The sequence below is a fragment of the Somniosus microcephalus genome, unplaced genomic scaffold (genome assembly GCF_052327205.1).
Source record: "Somniosus microcephalus isolate GS21.2 unplaced genomic scaffold, FLI_Smic_1.0 scaffold311, whole genome shotgun sequence".
NCBI lineage: Eukaryota > Metazoa > Chordata > Chondrichthyes > Squaliformes > Somniosidae > Somniosus > Somniosus microcephalus.
In genome coordinates, this window is record NW_028225498.1 from 139,371 (window position 1) to 166,861 (window position 27,491).

Below are 27,491 nucleotides of genomic sequence, written 5' to 3' on the forward strand. Positions count from 1 at the left end.
GGATCCGCTGGCGCAGAAATTGAGGGCCACAGTGACCTTGAGGGCTACTGGGAGAGCTGTGTTCGCCCTGCTCTGAGGCTACAGGTCTGGTTGCAGGAGGTGGTAGAGTTCTGTGACCACCTCCTTGGTGAAGCAGAGCCTCCTAATACACTGCTCCTCGCTTAAGTGGAAACAGGAGAAGTGCTCTCGGAAGACCCTAGGTGGGTAAGGCCTCCTGTTGAGAGCCCTCCTGACCCTCCTCTCCTCCCTCTGTGCACATCTTCTCCTCTTCGCTGCCTGCGCTCCCTCTCCTGAAGATACTCGAGCATGAGGGGGACTGCCCCATGACTATGAGCAAGTGTTGTGAGCAGAAGCCTTTAAATAAGAATGAAGGCGTTCTCCACTTGCTCCAACACTCCCAATCACCTTAGTACATTGAAAAAAGTTTAGAAAGTTGCTGGATTTGCAGAAAGCGCCACAGAGCCATTCAAACTGAACAAACATGTCAGCTGCAAGTAGTTGCTGATGATCCCTTTAAATAACGCAGTTGGAGCCTCCTTCCTGCTCATCAATGCTTGGTCAGCTGATTGCAATTAACACAGGCCAGTAAGTTGAGCAGCGCACTCCAAAATGGCAGATTGGGCGGCAGGTGAGCGTTGCACACTCACTGACATCACGATCTGCACAGTATCCATATTGCTAGCGAGCGTGGACATCGGCAGCGCCGTTGCCCAGCCGAAAATGGCGGCCGCCGTCAGCGGGCGTACGTGAGGCAGCCGCCATTTTTTTGCCGAAACGGGCCTTAAACGCCACGCTTACACCTTCAATTTCTGGGCCCTAGTGTCTTTGAAAAGTCAAAAACTAAATGTTGTTTCTTTTTTCTCTGTTCTAATGCACAATGTGATTACGTTAATAGATGGTGCCTACTTAAACCTCTTGTCTTTGTTTCTAGTGCGGTCTGCACATGGCACGCTTATCACTTCAGCTGGTGAATATGGTGAGAAGAAAAAGAGAGAGAAAATTGTCAAAAGGACCAAAATGCAGAAGCCTGGATTAGCAACTCTGGAGGTAGAGTCCAAAGCTATGTTGCCCATATTGTTCATTCTAGAAATACATGTCTATCAAAGCCATTCTTAAGACCATGTCTAATTGGTCCTATCATAGTCTAGACCTCATCTATTCAATCTCCTGAGGGAGGTGACAAACCACATGTAAAATCTCCAAGACAAATTACACACTGTGTAATTTCATCACGAAGTCCAATGAAATCTTTGCAAAAATCTCAGATATGAATTTTACACTAAATCCTACATTAAACAATCCTTTTTGAATTTGCACTCCATGGGTGACACCGCTATGGCCCCAGCACCATTGTATTCCAAACAGTCGCACATAGAATCATCAGCCCCGATATTTACACGGGGAAGCGGAGAGAGCAGGGTTGGGGGGTCGGGGGACAGGCGAGGATTTGCAGACGGAAAACCCGGAAGTATTGAAATTAACAGCAGGACACCTTTTAAATTTTTTCTGCAAGTTGCTGGTCGCCTGGCTGGAAAGCCTGCAGCACATGAATGCAGTCAAGGAGCAAAGAAGAGGGAGGGAGCGATGGCAGAGGGTGGAGATCCAAGGGGGGGGGGGGTGCTTGGTGAAGGTCGGGGGTTTGGTGAAGGTTCCGGGGGTGAAGGTCAGGGGTGTGTGGTGAAGGTCGGGGAGTGGTGAAGGTCGGGGGGGTGTGAAGGCCGGGGTGGTGGGGGGGGTGAAGGGTCGGGGGGGTGGTGAATGTTCGGGGGGTTGGGGGGTTGGAGGTCGGGAGTGGTGAAGGTGGGGGGGGGTCGGGAGTGTGAAGGTCTGGGGTTGGGTGGTGAAAGTCGGGGAGGTGAAGGTTCAGGGGGGTTGGGGGGATGGTGAAGGTCTGGGGTGGGGGGGTGAATGTCGGTGGGTTGGTGAAGTTTCAGGGGGGTTGGGGGGATGGTGAAGGTCGGGGGTTTGGGGGGGTGAAGGTCGGGGTTTGGGGAAGGTTCGGGGGGTTGAAGGTTGGGGGTCTGGTGAAGGTCGGGGAGTGGTGAAGGTCGGGGGGGTGTGAAGGCCGGGGTGGTGGGGGGGGTGAAGGGTCGGGGGGGTGGTGAATGTTCGGGGGGTTGGGGGGTTGGAGGTCGGGAGTGGTGAAGGTGGGGGGGGGTCGGGAGTGTGAAGGTCTGGGGTTGGGTGGTGAAAGTCGGGGAGGTGAATGTCGGGGGGTTGGTGAAGGTTCAGGGGGGTTGGGGGGATGGTGAAGGTCTGGGGTGGGGGGGTGAATGTCGGTGGGTTGGTGAAGTTTCAGGGGGGTTGGGGGGATGGTGAAGGTCGGGGGTTTGGGGGGGTGAAGGTCGGGGTTTGGGGAAGGTTCGGGGGGTTGAAGGTTGGGGGTCTGGTGAAGGTCGGGGTGGTGAAGGTCGGGGGGTTGGGGGGGTGGTGAAGGTCATGGGGGTGGGGGGTGAAGGTCATGGGGGTGGGGGGGTGAAGGTCTGGGGTTGGGTGGTGAAGGTCGTGGGGGTGGGGGGGGTGAAGGTCGGGGGTGAAGGTCGGGGCATTGGGGAAGGTTCTTGGGGGGGTGGTGAAGGTCGGGGGTGGTGAAGGTCAAGGGGGTGAAGGTCGGTGTGCTTGTTGAAGGTTCGGGGGTCGGGGGGCTGGTGAAGGTTCGGGAGGTCGGGGGGTTGGTGAAGGTTCGGGGGGTCGGGGGGGGTGAAGGTCGGGGGGGTTGGTGTTGGTGAAGGTCGGGGTTGGTGAAGGTCAGGGGGGTGGGGTGGTGAAGGTCGGTGTGCTTGTTGAAGGTTCAGGAGGTCGGGGGGCTGGTGAAGGGTCGGGGGGTTGGTGAAGGTTCGGGGGTCAGGGTTGGTGAAGGTTCAGGGGGTCTGGGGGTTGGTGAAGATTCGGGAGGTCGGGGGTTTGGTGAAGGTTCAGGGGGTCGGGGGGTTGGTGAAGGTTCGGGGGGTCGGGGGGCTGGTGAAGGTTCGGGGGCAGGGGGGTGAAGGTCGGGGGGGCTGGTGAAGGTTCGGGAGGTCGGGGGGCTGGTGAAGGTTCGGGAGGTCGGGGGGTTGGTGAAGGTTCGGGAGGTCGGGGGGTTGGTGAAGGTTCGGGGTTGTGGTGAATGTCATGGTGGTGGGGGGTGAAGGTCGGGGGGTGAAGGTTGGGGCGTTGGGGAAGGTTCGTTGGGGGGTTGGGGGGGTGGTGAAGGTCGGGGGGCAGGGGGGTGAAGGTCGGGGGGTTGGTGAAGGTTCGTGGGGTTGGTGAAGGTCGGGGGTGGTGAAGGTCATGGGGGTGAAGGTCGGTATGCTTGTTGAAGGTTCGGAGGTCGGGGGGTTGGTGAAGGTTCGGGGGTCGGGGGGCTGGTGTAGGTTCGGGGGGTCGGGGTGCTGGTGAAGGTCGGAGGGGTGGAGGTCGGGGGTGTGGGTGATGAAGATCGGGGAGGGTGGCGGAGATCGCCGTGGGTGGGATTGTGGCGGTGGGGGAGGCGTTCTGTGAAGAGATTAGCTGGGAGGAAACGCTCCTCCTGGCCCACAAGCAGTGCTGTAAATGCACTTACCTTATAGATCCGGCCCTTCTCGCCTCCTTTTACCTGCCAGGATTCTGGCTTGGGGAAACCCAGCCGATATTAGTTAAAAAATAGATGCATGCAGCCTCCTTAAAAGATTTCAATGACCGACCCGCCTCCTGAGAGCGGATTGGTTGCCTGCCCTGCCTCCATTAAAACCGAAAGTGGGCGGGTTGGACTCGGGTTTGAAATTCTTACAATTTTTGCTTCCCACCTGCCTCAAATCCACCCGTTCTTGTGGGTTAAAATTACCCTATAGAATCTTACAGCACAGAAGGAGGCCATTCGGACCAGCGAGTCTGTGCCGGCTCTTTGAAAGAGCTATCTGTTAGATCCATGTATCTTGATGTTGTGTGTCCTTCAATAATTAGACAAGAGACTGCAGGGAACAATCAACAGGTGTTTACTGGATGAGGGTTACTCTAAAATTAACTGTACAGATCCCTACTCAGGGTTTATATACAGGTGTGGTCACTGCCGGTACTACAGTATACAGGAGCTGTAAAAAGTATTTCTCCCCTTAAAGGTACATACACTACAATTCCTCCCCTTTTAGATTAACAGTACCATAACATTCATTTAACAATTAAATATCAACTAATTACAATTAACACTTTTAACATGCAACATTAACTGAAAATAGTCTATTTATAAATTCAGTCTTTGGGGCGGCTTCCTGATCCTTTCTGGATAGCGCCTTTCCTGAGTGTCTTGCTCTTGGTGCAGAGGCGATTCTGGCCCCCTGTCGTCGGTTGGTTCATCGGCTTCCGATGCTACTGTTTCTGGGGTAGATGCTACCTGTATGTCGGGTTCCTCACCAGGTACGCGAGACATGGGGTTGACTCGTTCCTGTGACTCTAGGATCTGGTCAACATGGCGTCTCACAATGTTCTCCCCAACATCCACTGTGTACATTAGTGGCCCCTGCCGTGTGCATATCGTTCCTGGTTGCCATTTCTCTGTTTGGCAGTCGCGGGCCAAGACTGGTTGCCCTACATTGAAGCTCCTTGTCGGCTTCTCATTGATGTGCTGGAATTGCTTATTCTCAACATCTCTTCATACATTTGGTCTGAGCAAATCCAGACGAGATCTCAACCTTCGGTTAAAGAACATCATGGCTGGGGTCTGGTTGGTGACTGCATGTGTCGCATTTCTGTAGGCTAACAGGAAATTGTCCACCTTATGCTGCAGTGGAATGTCGTCATCGCACATGGCCCTTACTGCTTTTTTAAAGGTTTGTACAAACCTCTCAGCCAATCCATTTGTGGCTGGATGATACGGGGCGGATGTGTAATGCCTTACCCCATTCCTTTTCATAAATCTTCGAAACTCTTCGGACGCGAACTGTGGTCCGTTATCAGAGCAAATCTGCTCTGGCAAGCCGTTCCTGGCAAATATGGTCCGTAGGACTGAAATAGTTTTCTCCATGGTGGTGGAGGACATTTTGATCACCTCAGGCCATTTCGAGTGCGCATCCACGGCTATTAAAAACATTGAGTCCAAGAATGGACCAGCAAAATCAATATGCACCCGTTGCCATGGAGATGAGGGCCACTCCCATGGGTGTAGAGGGGCATGTGGTGGTGCATTTTGGACCTTCTGGCATCCTGAGCAGCTCTTTGTCAGGTCCTCGATTTGCTGATCGATCCCCGGCCACCACACATAAGCCCTAGCAAGGCTTTTCATTTTCACCCCTCCCAGATGGCCTTCGTGAAGCTCATTGAGCACTCTCTCCCTTAACTTGGGTGGAATTACCACTCGGGATCCACACATCAAGGTCCCCTGGCATACTGACAGCTGTTCTCTTCTGGATGAGAATGCTGGCAACAGTGAGTCACCATGTGTTGGCATCCCTTCACCTTCAAGTCATATACCCGAGACAGTGTTGGGTCATTTCGGGTCTCCTTCTCTATATCAGCGTTAGTTACTGGCAAGCGTTCAATTATAGTCGAATAAAATATTTCGACAGTGTCCACTGCTGGTGCTTCCTCCGCAGTAGGCACTGGCAGGCGTGATAGTAGCCCATCAGCGTTTCCATGCTGTTTCGTGCCCTTATACTCAATTTCATATTGGTTCGCCCCTAGAAAAAGGGACCATCTTTGTAGCCGTTGCGCAGTCATCACCGGAACGCCCTTCTTAGGATTAAAGATGGAGACAAGTGGTTGGTGGTCAGTCAGCAACGTGAACTTCTGCCCGTGCAGATAGAGGTTGAACTTTTTCACTCCCCACACTAGGCTGAGGGCCTCCCTGTCAATCTGGGTGTAGTTACGCTTGGCTGAGGATAGTGACCAAGACGCAAAGGCTACTGGCCTCTCCGAGCCGTCTGGGAATTTGTACGACAGCACCGCTCCAATGCCATAGGGTGATGCATCACACGCCAACCGAATTGGTAGTGCTGGGTTGAAATGAGCCAACACCTCTTTTGATGTGATCAATTCTTTGCACTTCTGGAAAGCTCATTTACATTCGTCATTCCACTTCCATGGTACCCCCGTTTGCAGTAGGGTGTTCAGTGGGTGTAGTACTGTAGACAAATTCGGCAAGAACTTATGGTAGTAGTTCACCAGCCCGAGGAACGACCTCAATTGTGACACATTTTCCGGTGCTGGAGCCTTGACTACTGCCTCAATCTTTTCAGGGGACTTATGTAACCCCTCTTTATCAATAACGTGGCCACAATACGAGATCTGCTTCTGGAAAAACTCGCATTTGTGGCGATTAGCTCGGAGCCCATATTCCTTCAATCTAGTGAGCACCTGCTCCAGGTTGGCGAGGTGATCACTGTCATTTTTGCCCGTGACCAGGATGTCATCCAAATAACATTGGGTCCCTGGAATCCCTTGCAGGACTTGATCCATTGCCTTTTGCCAAATAGCCGGAGCTGATGCTACCCCGAACACCAGCCGGTTGTATTGGTAGAGACCTTTATGAGTGTTGATCGTGAGGTACTGTTTCGAGGCTTCTTCTACCTCCATTTGCAGGTACGCCTGGGCCAGATCAATCTTAGTGAAGCGTTTCCCTCCAGATAGCGAGGCGAAAATATCTTCAATCCGCGGAAGCGGATATTGTACCGTGTGAAGGACTGGGTTCACTGTCACCTTAACGTCCCCACAGATGCGAACCTTCTTTGGTTCCCCAGGCATATTACTCAACGACCTCTTCATTACAGGAATGATGGGTGTAGCCCACTCGCTCCAGTCCACTTTGGACAGTACTCCTGAACGTTCCAAACCTTCCAGCTCTGCTTCGACGGCTGGGCGGATCGCATAAGGCACCGGTCTGGCCTTAAAAACTTTGGGCTTGCATTTTCCTCTATTTTGATCGTCGCTGTTATGCCTTTTAGTGTTCCGAGTCCCTCCTGGAACACTTCTTGTGCGTCAATTAGCATTTTTGACAGTCGTCCAGGTGTGACGTCGTCATCCTTTTTGGCATCTACAGTCAGTGCTTGTATGGAATGCCAATCTAGCTGTATCTTCCGGATCCATTCACGTCCTAGTAGTGGTGGCCCTCCATCTGGCAATACATATAGGTCAATTTTTGGTGTTTCCTTGCCGTTATATATAACGTTCACCCTTATTTTTCCTTTTGGGTAGAATTTTTTGCCCCATGTACGTCTTCAAGACAATCTCTGTATCTCTCAAGGGTGTATGTGAGAATAGCCACTTGTAGTCCCTTCGGTTTATGACTGTTAGGGCTGATCCTGTGTCCAATTCCATTTTCACTTGGACTCCGGCTATCTTGAGCGTGACCCAGATAGTTTGGTGATCCTCCTTTTTGATCACATTATGTAGTTTCAGACAACCCAGCTCCTTGCTTCCGGAGTCTGTATCACTTTTCTGTTCATCTGAACTACTCTCCGTCACCTTATGTACCTTCTTGTACTTCTCCTGTGGAGATTTCTTGCTGCTGGTTTTCTTTCCCGACCTGCAGACTCTTGCTATGTGTCCTACTTTTCCACACTGTCTGCACACTTTGTCCTTGAACCAGCAATCATTATGGTCGTGTGTTGTTCTGCCGCAGCGATAGCACTTCACTGTTCCGTATGACATTTCATTTGTGCCATATTCTTGCGGTCTCCATTGTATCTCTGCAGCGCCCCGTGCGGCTGCTTCATGTGATACTGCAATGCTGAAAGCCTTGCCCAGCGTAAGATCATTTTCTGATAGAAGCCGTTTCTGGGTTCCTTCACTTTGAAGCCCACACACAAACTTGTCCCTTAAAGTATCTGCTAGTCACGTTCCAAACTGGCAGTGTTTCGATAGCTTGCGCAGTTCCGTTAAATACTCAGCATTACTTTCATCTTTATGCTGGTTCCTTTTGTGAAACTTAAATCTTTCTGCTATCAGCAACGGTGTGGGGTTTAAGTGGTCCTGTAGGATTGACACTATGTTTTCAAAATCCTTTTCCACTGGCTTCTCTGGGGTTACTAGGTTTCGCAGTAAGCCATACGTTTTTGCACCCATTGAATTCAACAATACCAGCGCTTTCCTGTCATCTGGCACTTCATTCGCCTTGCAGTACACTTCTATGCGTTCGACATATGTCGTCCAATCTTCGACTTCATTGTCGAACGCTGTGACACTGCCACTCTTCGGCATCCCTGGGTGTGGTTAGACTGGCTCAAAATGGCGTCTCTCGCGCTCTCCCTTCTTCTCCGCTGTGGCTCAAAATGGCGTCTCCCGCGCTCTCCCTTCTTCTCTGCTGCGGCTCAAAATGGCGTCTCCCGCGCTTACCTTTCTTCCCCGCTGACGCTGCTCGGCCCTTGAACACCGGCTACGCTCTGCTCTCTCTCGTTGACGCCGCTCGGTCCTGAACACCGGCTGCGCCCTGTGCGCTCTACCCTCTCTCTTCTCCCGTCGACGCCGCTCGGTCCTGAACACCGGCTGCGTCCTGTGCGCTCTACCCTCTCTCTTCTCCCGTCGACGCTGCTCGGCCTTTTTCTGTGCCGTCGGTCGGCTCTAGCCGCCGCTGTCCGGGAAGGGTCTGCGCCGTACCTGTTGCCAGCCCGTTTCGCTGGACCACCGTAACTGGAGAACCAAGCCCAGCTCTCAACAGCCTCCCCTGCGATGCTCAAGTCTCCGCTGGATGGTCGACGCCCATGCTTCTGGACTCGGCCTTCTTCTTTCACTGTTCTCCAGGAGCGAATCCCTGGGAGGTGATGCAAAGTTGCAGGTAGGTTTGAATCTTCTCGTCGTCAATGTTAGATTCGTGTATCTTGATGTTGTGTGTCCTTCAATAATTAGACAAGAGACTGCATGGAACAATCAACAGGTGTTTACTGGATGAGGGTTACTCTAAAACTAACTGTACAGATCCCTACTCAGGGTTTATATACAGGTGTGGTCACTGCCGGTACTACAGTATACAGGAGCTGTAAAAAGTAGTTCTCCCCTTAAAGGTACGTACACTACACTATCCAATTATTCTCATAGTTCATAACAGTTTTATAGTTGGGAGTTATGGCAGTCAGCGGTACTTTGGCCATCAAATAATTTTAGTAGTGTCTACCTGCAGTGTGGCTCATCTCGCTTGAAAGGGATAAAGTTATCGTAAGAACAAAACTCCACATGAAGTAACACACTACATCTGTGAAGGTACATTCATATCATGTTGGGGCATGCACATAAAAAAATAAACACGTACGTTTTGGTCTATGCTTATCATTCTAACCTTCAACCCTGTTCTGAATAAGATATTTATCCTCAAGGATTTACTTAATATGGCACTGTTTTAGCTGGGAATCTATTCCACATATCTGCTGGGGGAAGGCAGAAAAGCTATTCTAACACTGAACTTTACTTCAGGCTTGTTAACTCTGTGCTGTGCTCTGCAGTGCTTTGTTTAAGTTAAGCGACCTGCTGACATTAACATTATCCACCCTCTCATCATGTGAGAGACCCAAACCATGTCTCCTCTAAGCAGCTAATTCATGAGTATTCTGCTACAGCAAATGAGCTTCGCAAAAATTACCATTTGATTCTTCATTCTTTAATGAAGAGAAATTCAGTTCGGTGAATCCCTTTTCATAACCTGAGCTTCAAGCCCCAGAATCATCCTGGTCACTTTTCTCTGAACCTTGTCCACTACATCAATGTTCTTTTAAAAGGAAGGGTGCTCAAAGTTGCATGCAATACTCCAAATGAGTTGCACAGGGTTAAAATAATCTGTTTTGACTTGCAATGAAATCCCCTTAAACTGCATCCCAGCCATGGCCATAAGCTGCAAGTTTAAAATTATACATAAGGATTGACCCCAAATCTCCTCTGATCACTTGCTCCTCATTTCTAGGTAACGTCCAGGGCTAGTTTGCCTGGAAAATTTCTATTTACCAATTGTCTGTTGTGCTGATCAGTTGCATAATTGGAGTAGATGATCCAGTTTTGTGAATTGTTTCCACCAGATATATGATAAAGAATTAGAAGGAGAATTTGATAACTTTTTTGATTGGGTACAAACGTTTGATCTTTTTCGTGGTAAAGCAAGTGAAGATGACACCAGCGTAGACGATGAAAGAATTGTTGGAAAATTTAAGGTAGGTTTAAGTCTATATTATTAATAATCTTAGGGTAGATTTTACAAATTAGTGCTCTTGGTGCAGGGATTCATGCAACATGATTCGGGCACATAGGACTGTGCGTCCCACACAGGAGAGAAATAAAAATTCACGGGAGAAGGAGGAAGAAGTAAAAATCTAGCTTGCTCCATGTTGAGATCCTAGTCAACACCAAGGCTGTAATTCTCTGCTCCTTGTTGAGAGAAACATGTTTTGTCCTGTCATCTCCTTTGCCCCAAAAGGCATTGACTTTTGTTCGCGAGGTATTGGCAGCCTTCCATTACTTTCCACAGTTGGTCATTCTTCGCACCCAAACCATGGGTGTCAGCAAGCTATTAGATCATGGGAGGGGCTTCATAGCCAAACTTGATCCTGTCCTCACTCAATGTCCACAGGTATGTGCATCAGGGGTCACTGGATAGCTGTAGGGAGCAGGAAATCCTCTGGGTACCCCCCTCCCCCCCACTAGCCCAGGTCTTTGAGCAAATTGTAGTACCCCAACTGTGGTTGTAGCTGAGAGCAAAGATCAAAGATCAAACCTGGCACTTTCTAGTCTATTTGGCTCAGTACCCACCAGGACCCTCGGACATCATTGGAAAAATGTTTCGATAAATATTTAATATTAGCAGATCTCCCATAGCATTACTCACAGTGAGTTGGAGGATCTGCTGTTTTATAATCATTGAATCATAGAATAGTACATAACAGAAGGAAGCTATTCGGCCCATCGAGTCTGCGCTAGCTCTTTCGAAGAGCAATCCAGTTAGCCCCGCTCTTTCCCCATATCCTTGCATTTTTTCTCCTTCAAATATTCAAAAATAACCGCAAAGTATGATGGAGAAGTAACGGTATGTTATACAGAAGACTAATTGTAGATATTTACAAGCACCATGACATCTAAAGAGCACCATTAATCTATTTCATTGAAGGCAATATGAAGTGTAATTTCATGAGACTCTGCTGCTGCATGGAGTCTCACTCACTTGTGCCAAGCACAGGTCAGATAATTGCCGTATTGTTTTGTAGGGTTACAGCCCCAATTTTCTCATCCATGCTTGGTACTAGCCAGGCTCTGCACCGGCAACGGGGCCTTGCAAAACCATCCCTCTGTTATCTCGTTATAAAAATTAAATTGTTTAGCTGCATTTTGCATTTTTTGAACAGTTATGCTCTTTGAATAGTATTTAGTAAAGCTGCAGGAGAGCTGTATTTTTCTATTGTATATGTGTTGACCACTATTCTAAGTTATCAGTAATTTGACAGAAATTCCCCAGTGCTACTGCCTCTCACATGGGGCTGGAGCTCAGCACTTCCACTGATCTGTGGGAGAACAGACTGCAGAAGCTGAGTGACGCCTTGAAAGACCCAATTCATTAGCTCCGTCAATCTGTCCAAGGCGGACATCTACCTCTCCAAGGCTGAGCACAGGTTTGAGCCCAAAGTCCGCATGGAAACAGTTTGAGCTTTTGCGAAAGCTGCAAAGGCTGTGAACATTGACTCTTGTTGTGAGGGCCCATCTGCAGTGCCCTGGAGATGACTCCACTCTCCGAAGTAGACTTCAGAGAGCTGATGCCCTGGGAGATGACACCACAGAGCTTGGAAGCGGTCTCCTCCACATTTTCAGGTGAAATTCCTTGGAAGGCCTTCCAATACCTGATAGAATTGCTTTTGTGAAGCAAGCCGTTTTCTTCTCATTGCTGGGCCCCTGATGTCTGCATCTCTGTCCTCCTTAACAGAGCTGGGAGAAGACCATACCCTCTGGTGGGCTGTCCCTGCCACCAGTGCTGGGTGTTTCACCACATGCAGACCTCATTCTCTAATCCAGCTGGGGTGTCAATCATTGTGATGGTGATTGGTTGTGATGCAGCATGTGATAGTGCCTCCTTAGACAGATTCTCCGCCTTTGAGGTGTCTTCTTCTGTGGGTTGTGGCCATTGAGAAGGACCTAGAGGAGAGAGAAAAGGGATAAGATTTAAGGAGCATCTTAAAGTAGGAGAGAGTTAGGGAGGGAATTCCAGAGCTTTACGGCCTAGACTGCTGAAGGCACTGCCGCCAATGGTAGGGCGAAGGAAGTGGGGAAGAGGCCCGAGTTGGAGGAATGCAGAGTTCTCAGGGTTGTAGGGCTGAAGGAGGTTACAGAGATCAGGAGGGGCAAGGCAATGGAGGGATTTGAACACGATTATGAGAATTTTAAAATCGAAGCATTGGTGGAGTGGGAGCCAAAGGTGGAGGTCAGGGGGTGTGATTGAGCATTTGTAGAATATCGTGGTAAATGGAGGGCCAAAGGCAAGACAGTTGGGAGCTCTCTTTTTTTCTACACATCAGCATTCTATTTCTTCTCCCCTATTGGGATAACACTATAAAAGGCCTTCCTTACTTCTCTTTTCAGGGTTCATTCTGTGTGTGGAAATGTTATGATGGCTATGATACCGATGGGCAATTCAAAATTTTGCAGGGAATGCCATCAAACACCCCTGTCAAAGTTTTAATCAGAGTCTACATTGTATCAGTAAGTAACATGCATGTTTCTTCTCACTCACCCCCACCCCCCAGTTCTCCAACTTTAACTGAGACTTATGCACACCACAGAAATTAGTCTTTTTTTTAAAAAGCTAAAAACTGCAAATGCTGGAAATCTGAAACAAAATCAGTAAATGCTGGAAACACCCAGTAGATCAGTCCGCATCCGTGGAGAGAAAAGATGAGTTAACACTTCAGGTGTGGAACTGGCTCTGATGAAGGGTCTACACCTGAAACGTTATCGCATCTCTTTTCTCCAGATTCTGACAGAAACATTTCACCAAGGAAGCGGAAATTTTCTTCTTTATTTGCACAGATCCCAAATGAACGTTACAAAACATTTTGAATCGTGCTTTTATATTCTGCGTAATCTCTGTTGACTCATTCCTTTGTAAAGAAATGATTTCAGCTACAGTTCCTGGCCTGGTGAAGTCATCACGTGGCTGTATTATTACAAAGCTGTATGTTAAAACCAATGTGTTTCCTGATTATTTACTCAAATATAATCATGTGTTTTTAAAAAAAAAACTGTTTGACCTGTACTAGGCTACTAATCTACACCCAGCTGACCCTGATGGCAAGGCTGATCCTTACATCGTACTGCAGCTTGGAAAGACTGAAATTAAGGATCGTGACAACTACATCCCTAAACAGCTTAATCCACTGTTTGGAAGGTCAGAAGTTGTGTGCGCGCATTTTTACTGTCTGACTTACTCTGCACCGTGTTCCTATCTCCTAAGTAATCAGATAAAGTATAGACTAGAGGGTTAATTCAGCACTCCGAGTGTTGAGCCACATTTGCGTTGACAGCACCCAATTAGGTCTAATGTTACAAGCCACATGTTAATATAGTGAGATTAGGGGCGTGAAGGGTAATCTTCTGCTGCTGTCACTACATCGCAGCTGCTGGTACAGGTCTGATACCATTTGAATAGTCAGCAGGGCATGGTTACACTGGCCACGTGCAGCCCTCTGTCTCTACTCACTGGAATGTGTGCACTCACCAGCTTCCGGCTGTGGTGAGATTTCTGTTGACCAAAAAAGGCAGTAATGCGACACTAAACCTGTTTCAATCGGTAAAGATAATATGATGCTGCAGAAGGATGTCTTTGTTTCAAAGCTGATTTTTCAATCCCAATTTAAAATTGGACCCTGCACCTGCCGGCGTTGTGAATCTTGAAAGGCCAGCTCTTAGAGATGATTGTATGGCACATTGGAAAGCCTTAGAATTCGATCAGTACATCTCAAATCAAATAAATACTCTTTTACTGTAATTTTGTCTCCAGGGCACTCCAGTACTATAGTCCAATGTACCTCCTTGTACTACACAGTGCCGCGATAGAAAAAAAATGACAATTATTTGACCCTGAAGCCATATCCAGAACTGTGGAAGGAACCATAAGTTCCTGGCTATGAATATTTGTCTAAGTCGCCTCTTTCACTCTAAATGTAAAACATTCAAAGTTATAGTGGCCACCATTTTGTTTACTCAGAAATTAAATCTACTTGAGACAGAATCCTTTCAAATACAATATTTCACAAAGAAGCTACCCTGAAAGTATAACCTGGTCCCATCGATAGGAGTGGATTTTCCAAAATCTGGCGCTCTGGTTCTTTAAGATTAAGACGTTATTGTTCAAATTATTAATTTTTCATTTTATGACTATTTTTGGAAGAAGCCATCTCTTGTACAATAATTCTTTCCTTCACCTGACAGGTCCTATGAGATTGAGGCTACATTCCCAATGGAATCTCTGCTCATGATAACAATCTATGATTTTGACGTGATTGGAACAGATGATTTGATTGGAGAAACTAAAATTGATCTGGAGAACCGCTTTTATAGCAAATACCGAGCTACCTGTGGGCTACCGCACAAATACGAGATGTAAGGATGGGTTTAGTATAAATTATTTTTTACACTACAGATTTTAAAGCACTTACAGAAAAGACAGAGGTGTCTGTGTTACCATACAAGTATGACAGGTACCAATAAATTTGGTGTAAATGGTCTTAGTAGTCCACTGATTTGCAGCATATTGGAGTGCCAGGGTGAGGAATCTATATGGAAGGACGTAGATTCAAGCCCCCATTCCTCTGTCTTCAACCATGCTGCTGTGGGAGGGGAAATTGGAGGGATTGACATTACTGGGCTGCTGTTGCTGGCTTTCACAAAGGCCTTGTTGGGCTCAATAGGTGCACGGCCCAGCAAGATCAAGGGGGACTGCAGGAAGAACAGAGAGATTCATTTCATATCAGAAAAATTGGGCATCTTGGCACCAAATGTACATTTGCTGTAGGCTTTTCATGTCTGAATTACAACAACCTTGCATATGGGTATTATACTGCAAAGTCAATGTAATAAAAGATCATTACCCTGTCTTTGTGCTTTTCCTGTTATATCATAGAAACTTACAGCACAGAAGGCGACCATTCGGCCCATCGTGCCTGTGCTGGCTCTTTAACAGAGCAGTCGTGCTCAGCCCCACAACCTCGCTTTTTGTCTGTAACCCTATAAATTGCTCATCCTCAAGCACCTATCCAACTGCCTTTTAAAATTATTTATGGAATCCGCTTCCACCACCTTTTCAGGTAGAGCGTTCCAGATCCCGACAACTCTCCGAATGAAAACATTTCTCCTCATCTCCCCTCTAGATCTCTTGCCAATGATTTTAAATCTATAACCTCTGGTTATTGACCCACTTGCCAGAGGGAATAGTTTTTCTCTATTCTATCAAAACCTCTCATCATCTTGAAAACCTCTATTAGGTCACCTCTTAACTTTCGCTGTTCCAAGGAGAACGGCCCTAACTTTTCCAACCTCTCCACATAACTGAAGTCCCTCATCCCTGGTAACATCCTGGTAAACCTCCCCTGTACCCTTCTTAAGGCCTTTACATCTTTCCTGAAGTGTGGTGCCCAGAATTGTCCACAATACTCCAGCTGAGGCCTAACCACTGATTTATAAAGTTCTAGCATGATCTCTTTGCTTATATATTCTATTCCTCTACTTATAAACCCAAGTAACCCATATGCTTTTTACATCCTTATCAACTTGCACTGCCACCTTTAAAGATTTGTGTATATGGAACACAAGGTCTCTCTGCTCATTTACACTTTTCAAAAACGTGCCATTTATAGTATAGTCTTTCCATATTAGTCCTCCCAAAGTGCATCACTTCACACTTGTCTGCATTGAACTCCAACTGCTGTGCTTCTGCCCATTTCACCATCCTGTCTGTGTCATCCTAAACTTATAACTATCCTCATCTTGATCTACAAATTTGCCAATTTTTGTATCATCTGCAAGTTTTATAATGCTGCTCCCTACACAGGAGTCTAGGTCATTTATAAAAATTGCAAAGTGTAAAACTGACTCTTGGGAACACCATTTCAAATCACCTCCCAGTCTAAAAAATATCCATCGACCACCACCCTTTGCTTCCTGTCACTGAGCCAATTTTGTATCCATACCGTCACCTTCCCCTTAATTCCGTGGGCTTCCATCTTCTTGACAAGCCTCCTATGTGGCACTTTGCCAAATGCCTTCCAAAAGACCATATATACAGCATCTACTGCACTACCTTCTCTGTCACCTCATCAAAGAATTCAATCAAGTAATAAATGACCAAATAATCTATTTTATTGATATTAGTTGAGGGGATAAATATTGGCCAGGGCACAAGGAAAACTCCCCAGCCAATCTAAAAAATCATAAAAATATGAATATTGTGATATGCAGCCACTGTTTAAAAATGGTAGTAACTGACATGACAGCATGTGGACTCTGATTTCCATATATCTGTTTTTTGTAATTTTTTTCATTAGCATACATTAAGTTAAAATTCTATTGAATATCAGGCCTGCTCCTATTTACTCAGCTCATGTCACCGTTTCAAAATGAGAACCTGAACAGACATCCCATCAGCACCCTGGTGACATGATTTGCCTGTCATTTGGCAATGTTACTTCAGTGCAGTGCTGAGGGAGTACTGCACTGTTGGAGGTGCCATTTTCAAATGCAGCGTTAACCTGAGACCCCATTTGCCATCTCAGGTGGATATAAAAGAACCCACAGCACTATTCAAAGGGAAGTTTCTCCCGGTGTCCTGGCCGACATATACCTCTCAACCAACACCTAAATACCAGATCAGAGGTGTCCTCATTGGATGAGACGTTAAACCAAGATCCCATGGCACTATTCAAAGAAGTGCAGGCGAGTTCTCCTGGTGTCCTGGCCAATATTTATCCCACAACCCACATCAATAAAACAGATTATCTGGTTATTTATTTTATTGCTGTTGCGGGACCTTGCTGTGAGCAAATTGGCTGCCACGTTTCCTACATTGCAACAGTGACTACACCTCAAAAGTACTTCATTGGCTGTAAAGTGCTTTGGGACACCTTGAGGTCATGAAAGGCGCTATAGAAATGCAAGTCTTTCTTTGTGAATTAAAGTGTCCAGTAATGAAATCAGCAACTCACCAATTTTGTCTGCCATCAAAAAATGCTCTTTCTATTAAAAGATTGTTATGGCAGCTGCATAGCAACAACCTCCTTTTCTGCATATCTTGGTGTCATCCCCAAAGTCAAATACCCAGTTGGAGCTGTTACCATTGATCATTATATTTGTTATTTTTCCTGATTCCCCCCCCCACCCCCCACAGCCAATTTTCTTTCATTCCCAGAAGCATGATTCATGCTGGAGTACAGAGTCACAGGGGTTGGCTGCCCTCTGGTACCATTCTTCATTTGTAAGTCTACACTGTGAGCGTCAGGAAGCTAATTGACTGTCGTGGGAGGTGTCGCAACCAAATCCAGTCACGTCCTCGCCCAATGTCTGCATATACCACCTTCTAGCAGGAGCCATTCGATAGTGATCAGAAGTGGGAACCTTCGCTGATTTTACCCTCCCTAGCCCAGCAGCACATAAGCCAATTATAGTATCCCTACTACTGCCTCAGGTCAGATCAGCTACTATAGTACAGACCAGGGATTGAAGGTGGGATCAACAATCGAACCACAGGAACAGGAGGAGGCCATTCAGCCCCTCGAGCCTGTTCCGCCATTCAGTGAGCTCATGGCTGATCTCTGTTACTTGATCTGTCATGACATCAGTGTCACTTTTAATTATAAAATGTTACTATAGTCCTCCAATGGGTCATCCTTGCTGTATTTGTGAAATGATATGCATGGTGTTGAGGCATTGTACATTTTTCCCACCTGGCTCAAACAAGCAAAGGAGAGATAGATTCGAAAAGTTGTCACAAGCTTTTGCTCTGGTTTGTTTTGAATCATCAACAGTTTCCTAATACTGTAGATTTAAAAGCTAGCATAATTTATCCAACTGCCAAAAAGGTTATCCTTCACTTCTCATGCATCTTTTGACTGTAATTTTTAATGGAATCTTTTTCAATTGCAGAGAAGGTTACAATGCCTGGCGTGATGCAATGAAACCAACTGAGATCCTGACCAGACTGTGTAAGGAAAATGGTTTCCATGGACCCTCCTTTACGTCAGGAAAGATTCAGGTGGAAGACAAACTCTTCACGGGCAAAACAACCTTTATGGAGGATGGTGAATGTCTACACTTATATTAATAAGAACCTGGAACTGAGAGAGGTCAAAATAATATTTGGGATTGTAACACTTTTACATGCCAATATTGTAACCAGTGGTTTTGAGATTGACACGAAATCTGGACATCCTTCATCTCACTTTAGGCTGTTGTGCCTTTTTTTCTGTCCTCACCAAACATGCAGAGCTAATTACCAGAAGCTGGTTTGCATATTAGGGCCTTTACACACAGGGGGTTGATGTGTTCATTAAAAAACAAGCAATGTGATCATTAAACAGATGTAACTGTATAATATGCAGAATGCTGCAGGGTCAAAGCACAGATTCAGTTATGTATGTTCAGCTTTGGCTCACTGCAAGCACTCTCACCTCTGGGTCAGAAGGTCGTGGATTCAAGCCACACTCCAGTACTTTTTTTTTATTCATTGATGGGATGTGGGCGTCGCTGGCTGGCTAGGCCTGCATTTAGTGCCCATCCCTAATTGCCCTTGAGAAGATGGTGGTGAGCCACTTTCTTGAACCGCTGCAGTCCATATGGTGTAGGTACACCCACAATGCTGTTAGGAAGGGAGTTCCAGGATTTTGGCCCAGTGACAGTGAAGGAATGGCGATACAGGTCCAAGTCAGGATGGTGTGTGGCTTGGAGGGGAACTTGTAGGTGGTGATGTTCCCATGCGTCTGCTGCCCTTGTCCTTCTAAGTGGTAGAGGTCGCGGGTTTGGAAGGTGCTGTTGAAGGAGCTTTGGCGAGTTGCTGCAGTGCATCTTGTAGATGGTACACACTGCAGCCACAGTGCGCCGGTGGTGGAGGGAGTGAATGTTGAAAGTGGTGGGTGGAGTGCCAATCAACCGGGCTGCTTTATCCTGAATGGTGTCGAGCTTCTTGAGTGTTGTTGGAGCTGCACTCATCCAGGCAAGTGGAGAGTATTCCATCACACTCCTGACTTGTGCCTTGTAGATGGTGGAAAGGCTTTGGGGAGTCAGGAGGTGAGACACTCGCCACAGAATTCCCAGCCTCTGGCCTGCTCTTGTAGCCACAGTATTTATATGGCTGGTTCAGTTCAGTTTCTGATCAATGGTAACCCCCAGGATGTTGATAGTGGGGGATTCAGCAATGGTAATGCCATTGAATGTCAAGGGGAGATGGTTAGAGTATCGCTTGTTGGAGATGGTCATTGCCTGGCACTTGTGTGGTGCGAATGTCACTTGCCACTTGTCAGCCCAAGTCTGAATGTTGTCCAGGTCTTGCTGCATATGGACACGGACTGCGTCAGTATCTGCCAAGTCTTGAATGGTGCTGAACAGTGTGCAATCATCAGCGAACATCCCCACTTCTGACCTTATGATGGAGGGAAGGTCATTGATGAAACAGCTGAAGATGGTTGGGCCTAGGACACTGCCCTGAGGAACTCCTGCAGTGATGTCATGTGAATGAGATGAATGACCTCCAACAACCACAGCCAACTTCCTTTGTGCTAGGTATGATTCCAACCAATGGAGAGGTTTCCCCTTGATTCCCATTGACTTCAGTTTTGCTAGGGCTCCTTGATGCCACACTCGACCAAATGCTGCCTTGATGTCAAGGGCAGTCACTCTCACCTCACCTCTTGAGTTCAGCTCTTTTGTCCATGTTTGGACCAAGGCTGTAATGAGGTCAGGAGCTGAGTGGCCCTGGCGGAACCCAAACTGGGCGTCAGTTAGCAGGTTATTGCTGAGTAAGTGCCACTTGATAGCACTGTCGACGACACCTTCCATCACTTTGCTGATGATTGAGAGTAGACTGATGGGACGATAATTGGCCGGGTTGTATTTGTCCTGCTTTTTGTAGACAGGACATACTTGGGCAATTTTCCACATTGCCGGGTAGATGCCAGTGTTATAGCTGTACTGGAACAGCTTGGCTAGGGGCGCAGCTAGTTCTGAAGCACAAGTCTTCAGTACTATTGCCGGAATGTTGTCAGGGCCCATAGCCTTTGCAGTATCCAGTATCTTCAGCCGTTTCTTGACATCACGTGGAGTGAATTGAATGGGCTGAAGACTGGCATCTGTGATGCTGGGGACGTCAGGAGGAGGCCGAGATGGATCATCCACTCGGCACTTCTGGCTGAAGATAGTTGCAAATGCTTCAGCCTTGTCTTTTGCACTCACGTGCTGGGCTCCACCATCATTGAGCACTTAATCTAGGCTGACACTCCAGTGCAATACTGAGGGAATTCTGCACTGTTGGAGGTGCCGTCATTCAGATGAGATATTAAACCAAGGTCCCGCCTGTCCTCTCAGGTGGACGTAAAAGATCCTATGACATTATTCGAAGACTAGCAGTGGAGTTCTCCTCAGTGTCCTGGCCAATATTTATCCCTCAACCAACATCAATAAAAACCAATCACCTGGTCATTTATCTTGTTGCTGTTTCTGGGACCTAACTGTGTGCAAATTGGCTGGTGCGTTTCCCTACATTTCAACAGTGACTACACAACAACAGTAATGCATTGGCTGTGACGTGCTTTGGGACGTCCTGAGGCTCTATATAAATGCAAATTCTTTCTTTGCTTTTTATATTTTTGCTAGTGTTTTTTTCCAGTTGTCATCAAGACATCTCATCCCTTAGCTGAGATGGCAGGGGACTTGTTTCCAGAAGTGCTACCTCTGTTCGGATATGGCAAGTGGTGTGTGCGAACATGGTCCCGGAGGTGACTTGCCCTCTGATTTGCTTTCTCTCAGTGGGAAGGAACCTGCCTTCTGCTCACTCATGGTTTAACAGCAAGGCTGAGGTCTGATACCTTTCATTGTGAGCAATCATGGCACGAAGGGGCACTATGTCTTTCGGTTGCTTGGATGTGGAGCACTGTGATTGAATTGCAAAGCTCATGGATACAAAGACTTTGATTTCAGTTGGCAAATATACCAGAATTATTAAACGTAATGACTGGAGTGTTACAAAGTCAACAAAATTAAGGTGGACAATTTTTCTTTTTCTTTCTCTCTTTTCAGTATCTTTCTCTTTTCAGTATCTTTCTCTGTATACGGTTATATAATATGGTGGGGAGAGAGAGAGATTGAGAGGATCCAGCATGGTGTTGTTATATTGCTCTTAAACAGGATTGCTGTAAGTTAGCACTAGGGTTATCCTCTTGTACAAGGCACTGATTATCATTTTGAGCCATCCTCTCCTGAAGGCACTGACTCCTGCTGGAATATGGTTCATTGAGCACCAGCCTTCCTGCAAGTGTCCATTTTCCTGGTGTGTTGCCACCTGATACTGTCTTTGATGTGAAATTTAATGAAAATTTCACTCCACTATCATAGTCAGTAATATCACACTTGATCAGCAGAGGGCTCTGTAGCATTCAATAATCCTGTTTCAATGCATCAAGACAATGGGCGGAATTTTCCGGGGGGTCAGCGGGCGGGATTGCTGCCAAGTCGGGCGGAAAAGTGAATTTTTTTAACAGCGGGTCAGGACCCCGCTGCCAACCCACCGCCACGTGCCTTTCTCAATGTCGGTCTGTCAGCGCTGAGTACACCCGACAGGCAGCAGCTAGGGACCCAATTAAACTCATTATAACAGATCATTAACAGGCTTTTTAACTTACCGTTTCACTTTAACTTCATGGCCACGGGAACCACGCTGTTCGGGGACCGCAGATGTCAATCTGAGGTGAGAGTTGAGTGGCCATTGCTCCAGCTGATTACTTGACAGCTTCAAGGATTGACCTGTAAGGAATTGGCATCCGAGGAGGCAGCAGAGTAAAAAGAGCAAGGAAGGCCAAGACAGCAGACCTGGAAGGAATCGGCAGCAGAGAATAAAGAGCACGGGAGGCTGAGGGCAGCGTGGACCCGGCAGGAGTCGGCAGCAGAGACGACAGCAGAGAATAAAGAGCGCGGGAGGCTGAGGGCAGCGTGGACCCGGCAGGAGTCGGCAGCAGAGGCGACAGCAGATACAAATTCACCAAATTCCAAAAGAACAGCAAAATCAAGGAGTGACATCACAGGACTGCAGGTAGGTGATTGGTGGGTGAGTATTAGCATTTTATTCTCTCTATATTAACTAATTAATATAACTATAAATAATTGTGTGAATAAAGACTTTAGCTAAGAGAGCGAGCGAAGTGGCTGGAGATAAATTTAGGCCTGACTTTTAAGATTCTTAGGGGGCGATTTTCTGACACCGGAGGAGGCGGGTTTGGAGTCGGGAAAGGTGGGAAAATTAGAGTCAATGAGGTCGGGTTCGAAACCCGACTCCAACCCGCCTCCGTGGGATTTTGCCGGTGCCGGTTTTGGAGGTCGGGAAACGCTCCCGCCTCCAGCTGGCCATTGTGTTAATTAACGTCTGCAAATGCTTGTTAAGGGCCTCTCTAATCCTATTTTGAGAGGCCCTCGTGAATTCCCCATCATTTCGGCGTGCTTCACGCAACTTCTGAACCACGCCAGGTGGCCTCCTCACTGCTGCAGGTCTAACAAGACATCACTTATTGCAGCAAGGATTACTTGCAGGTGCCAGACCTTGGCTTTAAAAGGTCTCTGAGCACTTTTAGAAGGCCTTCCGAAGTCGGAGGTGCTGCAGCTTGAATCAATCAACTGTGGGACCTCCTGAGAAGATCCTTGCCCCACTTACAATGAGCGTTTCCCCAGAGGAGGTATCTGCAAGCAGAATGGGAAACATACATTTCCTTTCACCTTGGACCTCAGATGAGGATGAGGACCATCCAGGGCAGCAGCAGAACCAGGCAGCTCAGCAGCAACATCAGCAGGAGCCCCAACCTCCTGCTCAGCCACCTGATGCTGCACAGGACAGAAGGCGCCAGTGCATCGAGGCACCTCACCGCAGGAGATACCCCCCACAGAGGGTTTTTAGATAAATGATGAGCTACCTCAACATGAGTGAGCAGCAGTGCCAAAGGAGGTTGAGACTTTCGCGTGAGGTTGTCTGAGAGATCTGCAGCCTGCTGCAGCAAGACCTGGTGCCCATAGGAATGGGTTGACACCCCTTACCAGTGACTGTCAGTCACCACCGCACTCAACTTCTTCACCTCAGGCTCCTCCCAGGGATCATCAGCAGACATCAGCGGCATCTCCCAGTCAGCTGCCCACAGTTGCATCATGCAGGTTACCGATGCCCTTTTTGCTAAGACCCACAATTACATCCAGTTCACAAGGGATCAAGCAAGTATAACCGCCCGTTCGGTTGGATTTGCAAATATGACACGCATGCCAATGGTGCAGGGCATCATAGACTGCACACATGTGGCCCTTAGGGCACCCCATCACAACCCAGCTATCATTGTCAACCGCAAGGGCTTCCAATCCCTCAACATACAGCTGGTGTGTAACCACAAGAAGGAGTTCTTGCATGTTTGCACCATGTATCCTGGCAATTGCCATGATTCTTTCACCCTGCAGCACTCTAATGTTCCTCCGCTTTTCAATCCACCAAACCAACTTAATGGATGGCTCCTTGGTGACGAAGGCTATCCCCTGAAGAGGTGGCTAATGACGCCGATCAGGAGGCCAGCTAACAAGGCTAAAGAGCGCTACAACGCCAGCCACACTTCGACCAGGTCCATCACAGAGCAAACCATTGGGTTGCTGAAGATGCGCTTCCATTGCCTTGACCGATCAGGTGGAGCCCTGCAGTATACACCATTCAGGGTCTCCAGAATGGTCGTGGTCTGCTGTACACTGCACAACATCGCACAGCGTCATGGCTTGCAGCTTCCTGATGAGCAAGCGGCTCAGTTCCAGCCCTCCTCAGATGAGGATGAGGAGGAGGAGGAAGCTGAGGAGGAGGAGGAGGAGGATCTGGAGGAGGAGGATCTGGAGGAGGAGGAGGTCAGAGCGCCGGTGTATCGACCAGTGGCAGTGGCAGCACGCGGGCACATGGCTGCCAGGGATGCAAGGGATGAACTTATCATGGCCAGATTTGTATAGGTTGGCCAGTTGGCACATGTCCTTGGCTCCATTCTAGGACTTCATTGACAATGGACATGACTCTCTGGCCTCCTTTCACTCAGGCCACCAACCTGACAACGCAAGTGTGGCGTTGCCCACAATGTGGAGCTGCCTAAGGCTAAGAAACAGATGGCATAACGCCAACATTTTGGCATCAAATCATGTTAATGCTTTCCAACAGGGATGGCATTTCATCAATATACAGAAACAGTCTCCCAATCTACACACAGATCTGGAGCTTATATCCCTTGCCAGCTGTACCCACACAGCCTTGGTTTCTTTGGCAGGCCTCTTCCTCCAAGATGAGTGGAAGAGCACCTCCATGCTAGTTCTCACCCCCTCAAACAACATTTGCAGAGCCTCATCTGAGAGCCTCGGGTAGGCCCTTGCCTTGGAATTGGACATAGGTATCTCAAAAGATGTTGGAGGTGGTGCAGCAGAAGCAGGAATACAGTGGAACGAGCCAAGGGAGCAAGAAGCCATAAAATCAGGCTGGAAAAGTACTGTCAACAGAGGTGAGTTTCAGTCCCAAAACACTAATTGAGCAAGGGCATCCCACACCTCTGAAATCAAGTGGCCAATCAAGGGATAATCTCAATTTTTTGAAAACTATCAGTGGAGGCGAGATTCAGATACACCCAAACTGAAACCCGCCTCCATCTCACCTCCAGTGAGAAAATCACCCCCTTAGTGTTAAGTTTATTTCTGTAAGATAGTTAATAGTCGAATAAATAGAGGCATGGCAGGGCACCTCAGTCCCGTGGAATGCAAATCCTGTGCCATGTGGGAAATCCAGAATGCCTCCCGTGTCCTGGACAACCACATGTGCAGGAAGTGTCGTCAGCTGGAGGAGCTCGAGCTCCGGGTTTCGGAGCTTTAGCAGCAGCTGGCGTCACTGTGGTGCATCCGTGAGGCTGAGAGCTACGTGGATAGCACATTTCAGGAGGTGGTCACCCCGCAGCGTAAGAGTGTGCAGGCAGAGAGGGAATGGGTGACCGTCTGACAGACAAGCAGGACCAGGCAGGTAGTGCAGGAGTCCCTTGAGTGCATCTCGCTCTCCAACCTGGCTGGTGAGGGCAATGGTTCCTCTGGGGCGTTCAGCCAGAGCCAAGTCCACGGCACCACGTGTGGCTCAGCTCTACAGGGCGGGAGGAGGAAGATCGATAAGGCAATAGTGGTAGGGGATTCGATAGTTAAGGGAACAGACAGACATTTCTGCGGCTGCAGACATGACTCCAGGATGGTATGTTGTCTCCCTGGTGCTAGGGTTAAAGATGTCACTGAGTGGCTGCAGGACACTCTGACGGGGGAGGGTGAACAGCCAGAGGTCATGGCCCATATTGGTACCAACGACATAGGTAGAAAAAGGGATGAGATCCTGCAGGCAGCTTTTAGGGAGCTAGGAAAGAGATTAAAAAGCAGGACCTCAAAGGTAGTAATCTCCAAATTACTCCCTGTGCCACGAGCTAGTGAGTATAAAAATAGGAGGATAGAGCAGATGAATGCGTGGCTGGAGAGATACATAGAAACATAGAAACATAGAAGTTAGGAGCAGGAGTAGGCCATTCGGCCCTTCGAGCCTGCTCCGCCATTCAACGAGATCATGGCTGATCATCCAAACCCTAGCACCCGGTCCCTACACCGACAGCCATCCCACCCAAGCCCTATCCCCGTAACCCCGTAACCCCACGTATTTAATCCCCCCTAACACTAAGGGCCAATTTTTTATCATGGCCAATCAACCTAACCCGCACATCTTTGGACTGTGGGAGGAAACCGGAGCACCCGGAGAAAACCCACGCAAACACGGGGAGAATGTGCAAACTCCACACAGACAGTCACCCGAGGCCGGATTTGAACCCGGGTCCCTGGCGCTGTGAGGCAACAGTGCTAACCACTATGCCACCGTGCATAGTGCAGGTGCAGGAGGGAGGGCTTCAGATTCCTGGGACATTGGGACCTGGGGGAGGTGGGACCTGTACAGGCCAGAGGGGTTGCACCTCAACAGAGCCAGAACCAATGTCCTCGCGGGGGGTTTGCTAGTGCTGTTGGGGAGGGCTTAGACTAATTTGGCAGGGGAATGGGCACCAGGATGTAGCATTAGAAAAGAGAAACAAAATGCACAAATGAGTGGGAGAGACAGATAGCACTAGAGTAAGAAATAGTACGGTATTAGGTGAGGTCAGACTAAGAGAGAATACAAGAAGGTCTAAGACAGGTTTACAGCGCATGTGCATAAATGCACGAAGCGTGGTAAATAAGGTTGGTGAGATGCAGGTGCAAATAGCCACATGGGAATATGATGTTGTGGCGATAACTGAGACCTGGCTCAAAAAAGGGCAGAATTGGGTTTTAAATATTCCTGGATATAAGGTGTTCAGGAAAGATAGGGAAGGAAAGAAAGGAGGTGGGGTGGCAGTATTGGTTAAAGAGAATGTTACAGTGCTAGAGAGAGAGGATGTCCTGGAGGGGTCAAGGACAGAATCTATTTGGTTAGAATTGAGAAATAATTGAGGTGCCATTAAACTACTAGGTGTATTCTATAGGCCACCAACTAATGGGAAAGATATAGAGGAGCAAATTTGCAGGGAAATTACAGAGAGGTGCAAGAACTATAGAGTAGTAATAATGGGTGACTGCAATTATCATAATATAGACTGGGATAATAATAGTGTAAAGATGGGGAAGAATTTCTGAAGTGTGTTCAGGAGAGGTATTAGGTGGGGTCAGACTAAGATAGAGAATACAAATATTTTTCTGGTCCAATGAGGAAGGAGGCATTGCTGGATCTGGTTCTGGGGAATGAGGTGGGTCAAGTGGAGCAAGTGTCAGTGGGGGAACATTTAGGGAACAGTGATCATAGTATCATAAGGTTTAGATTAGCTATGGAAAAGGACAAGGAGCCATCTAGAGTAAAAATACTTAATTGGAGGAAGGCAAATTTCAGTGGCTTGAGAATGGATCTGGCCCGGGTAAATTGGAATCAAAGATTGGCAGGCAAAACTGTAATCAAACAATGGGCTGCCTTTAAAGAGATGGTTCAGGTACTGTCGAGGTACATTCCCACGAGGTGGAAAGGTAGGGCAACTAAAGCCAGAGCTCCCTGGATGATGAAAGAGATAGAGAGTAAGATGAAGCAGAAAAAGGGGGCATATGACAGATGTCAGGTTGAGAATACAAGTGAGAACTAGGCTGAATATAGAAAGTTCAGAGGGGGAGTGAAAAAGGAAATAAGAGGGGCAAAGAGCGGGTATGAGAATAGAATGGCAGCCAACATAAAAGGTAATCAAAAAGTCTTCTATCGGCATATAAATAGTAAAAGTGCAGTAAGAGGGGGAGTGGGG

At 47.7% G+C, this 27,491-nt stretch overlaps 1 protein-coding gene across 1 annotated transcript in view; it reads left to right on the forward strand.

Annotated features, from left to right (window-relative positions):
- Positions 1-27,491, forward strand: part of LOC147081887 (fer-1-like protein 6) — a gene marked incomplete at its 5' end in the record, with an annotated part of 215,446 nt that overhangs the window by 126,467 nt on the left and 61,488 nt on the right. The window contains 6 exons of the mRNA XM_085980616.1: positions 932-1,047; positions 9,951-10,082; positions 12,493-12,612; positions 13,170-13,297; positions 14,341-14,511; positions 18,046-18,200. Of these exons, the coding sequence (XP_085836742.1) occupies positions 932-1,047; positions 9,951-10,082; positions 12,493-12,612; positions 13,170-13,297; positions 14,341-14,511; positions 18,046-18,200 (822 nt within the window). The remainder of the gene's footprint in view (positions 1-931; positions 1,048-9,950; positions 10,083-12,492; positions 12,613-13,169; positions 13,298-14,340; positions 14,512-18,045; positions 18,201-27,491) is intronic.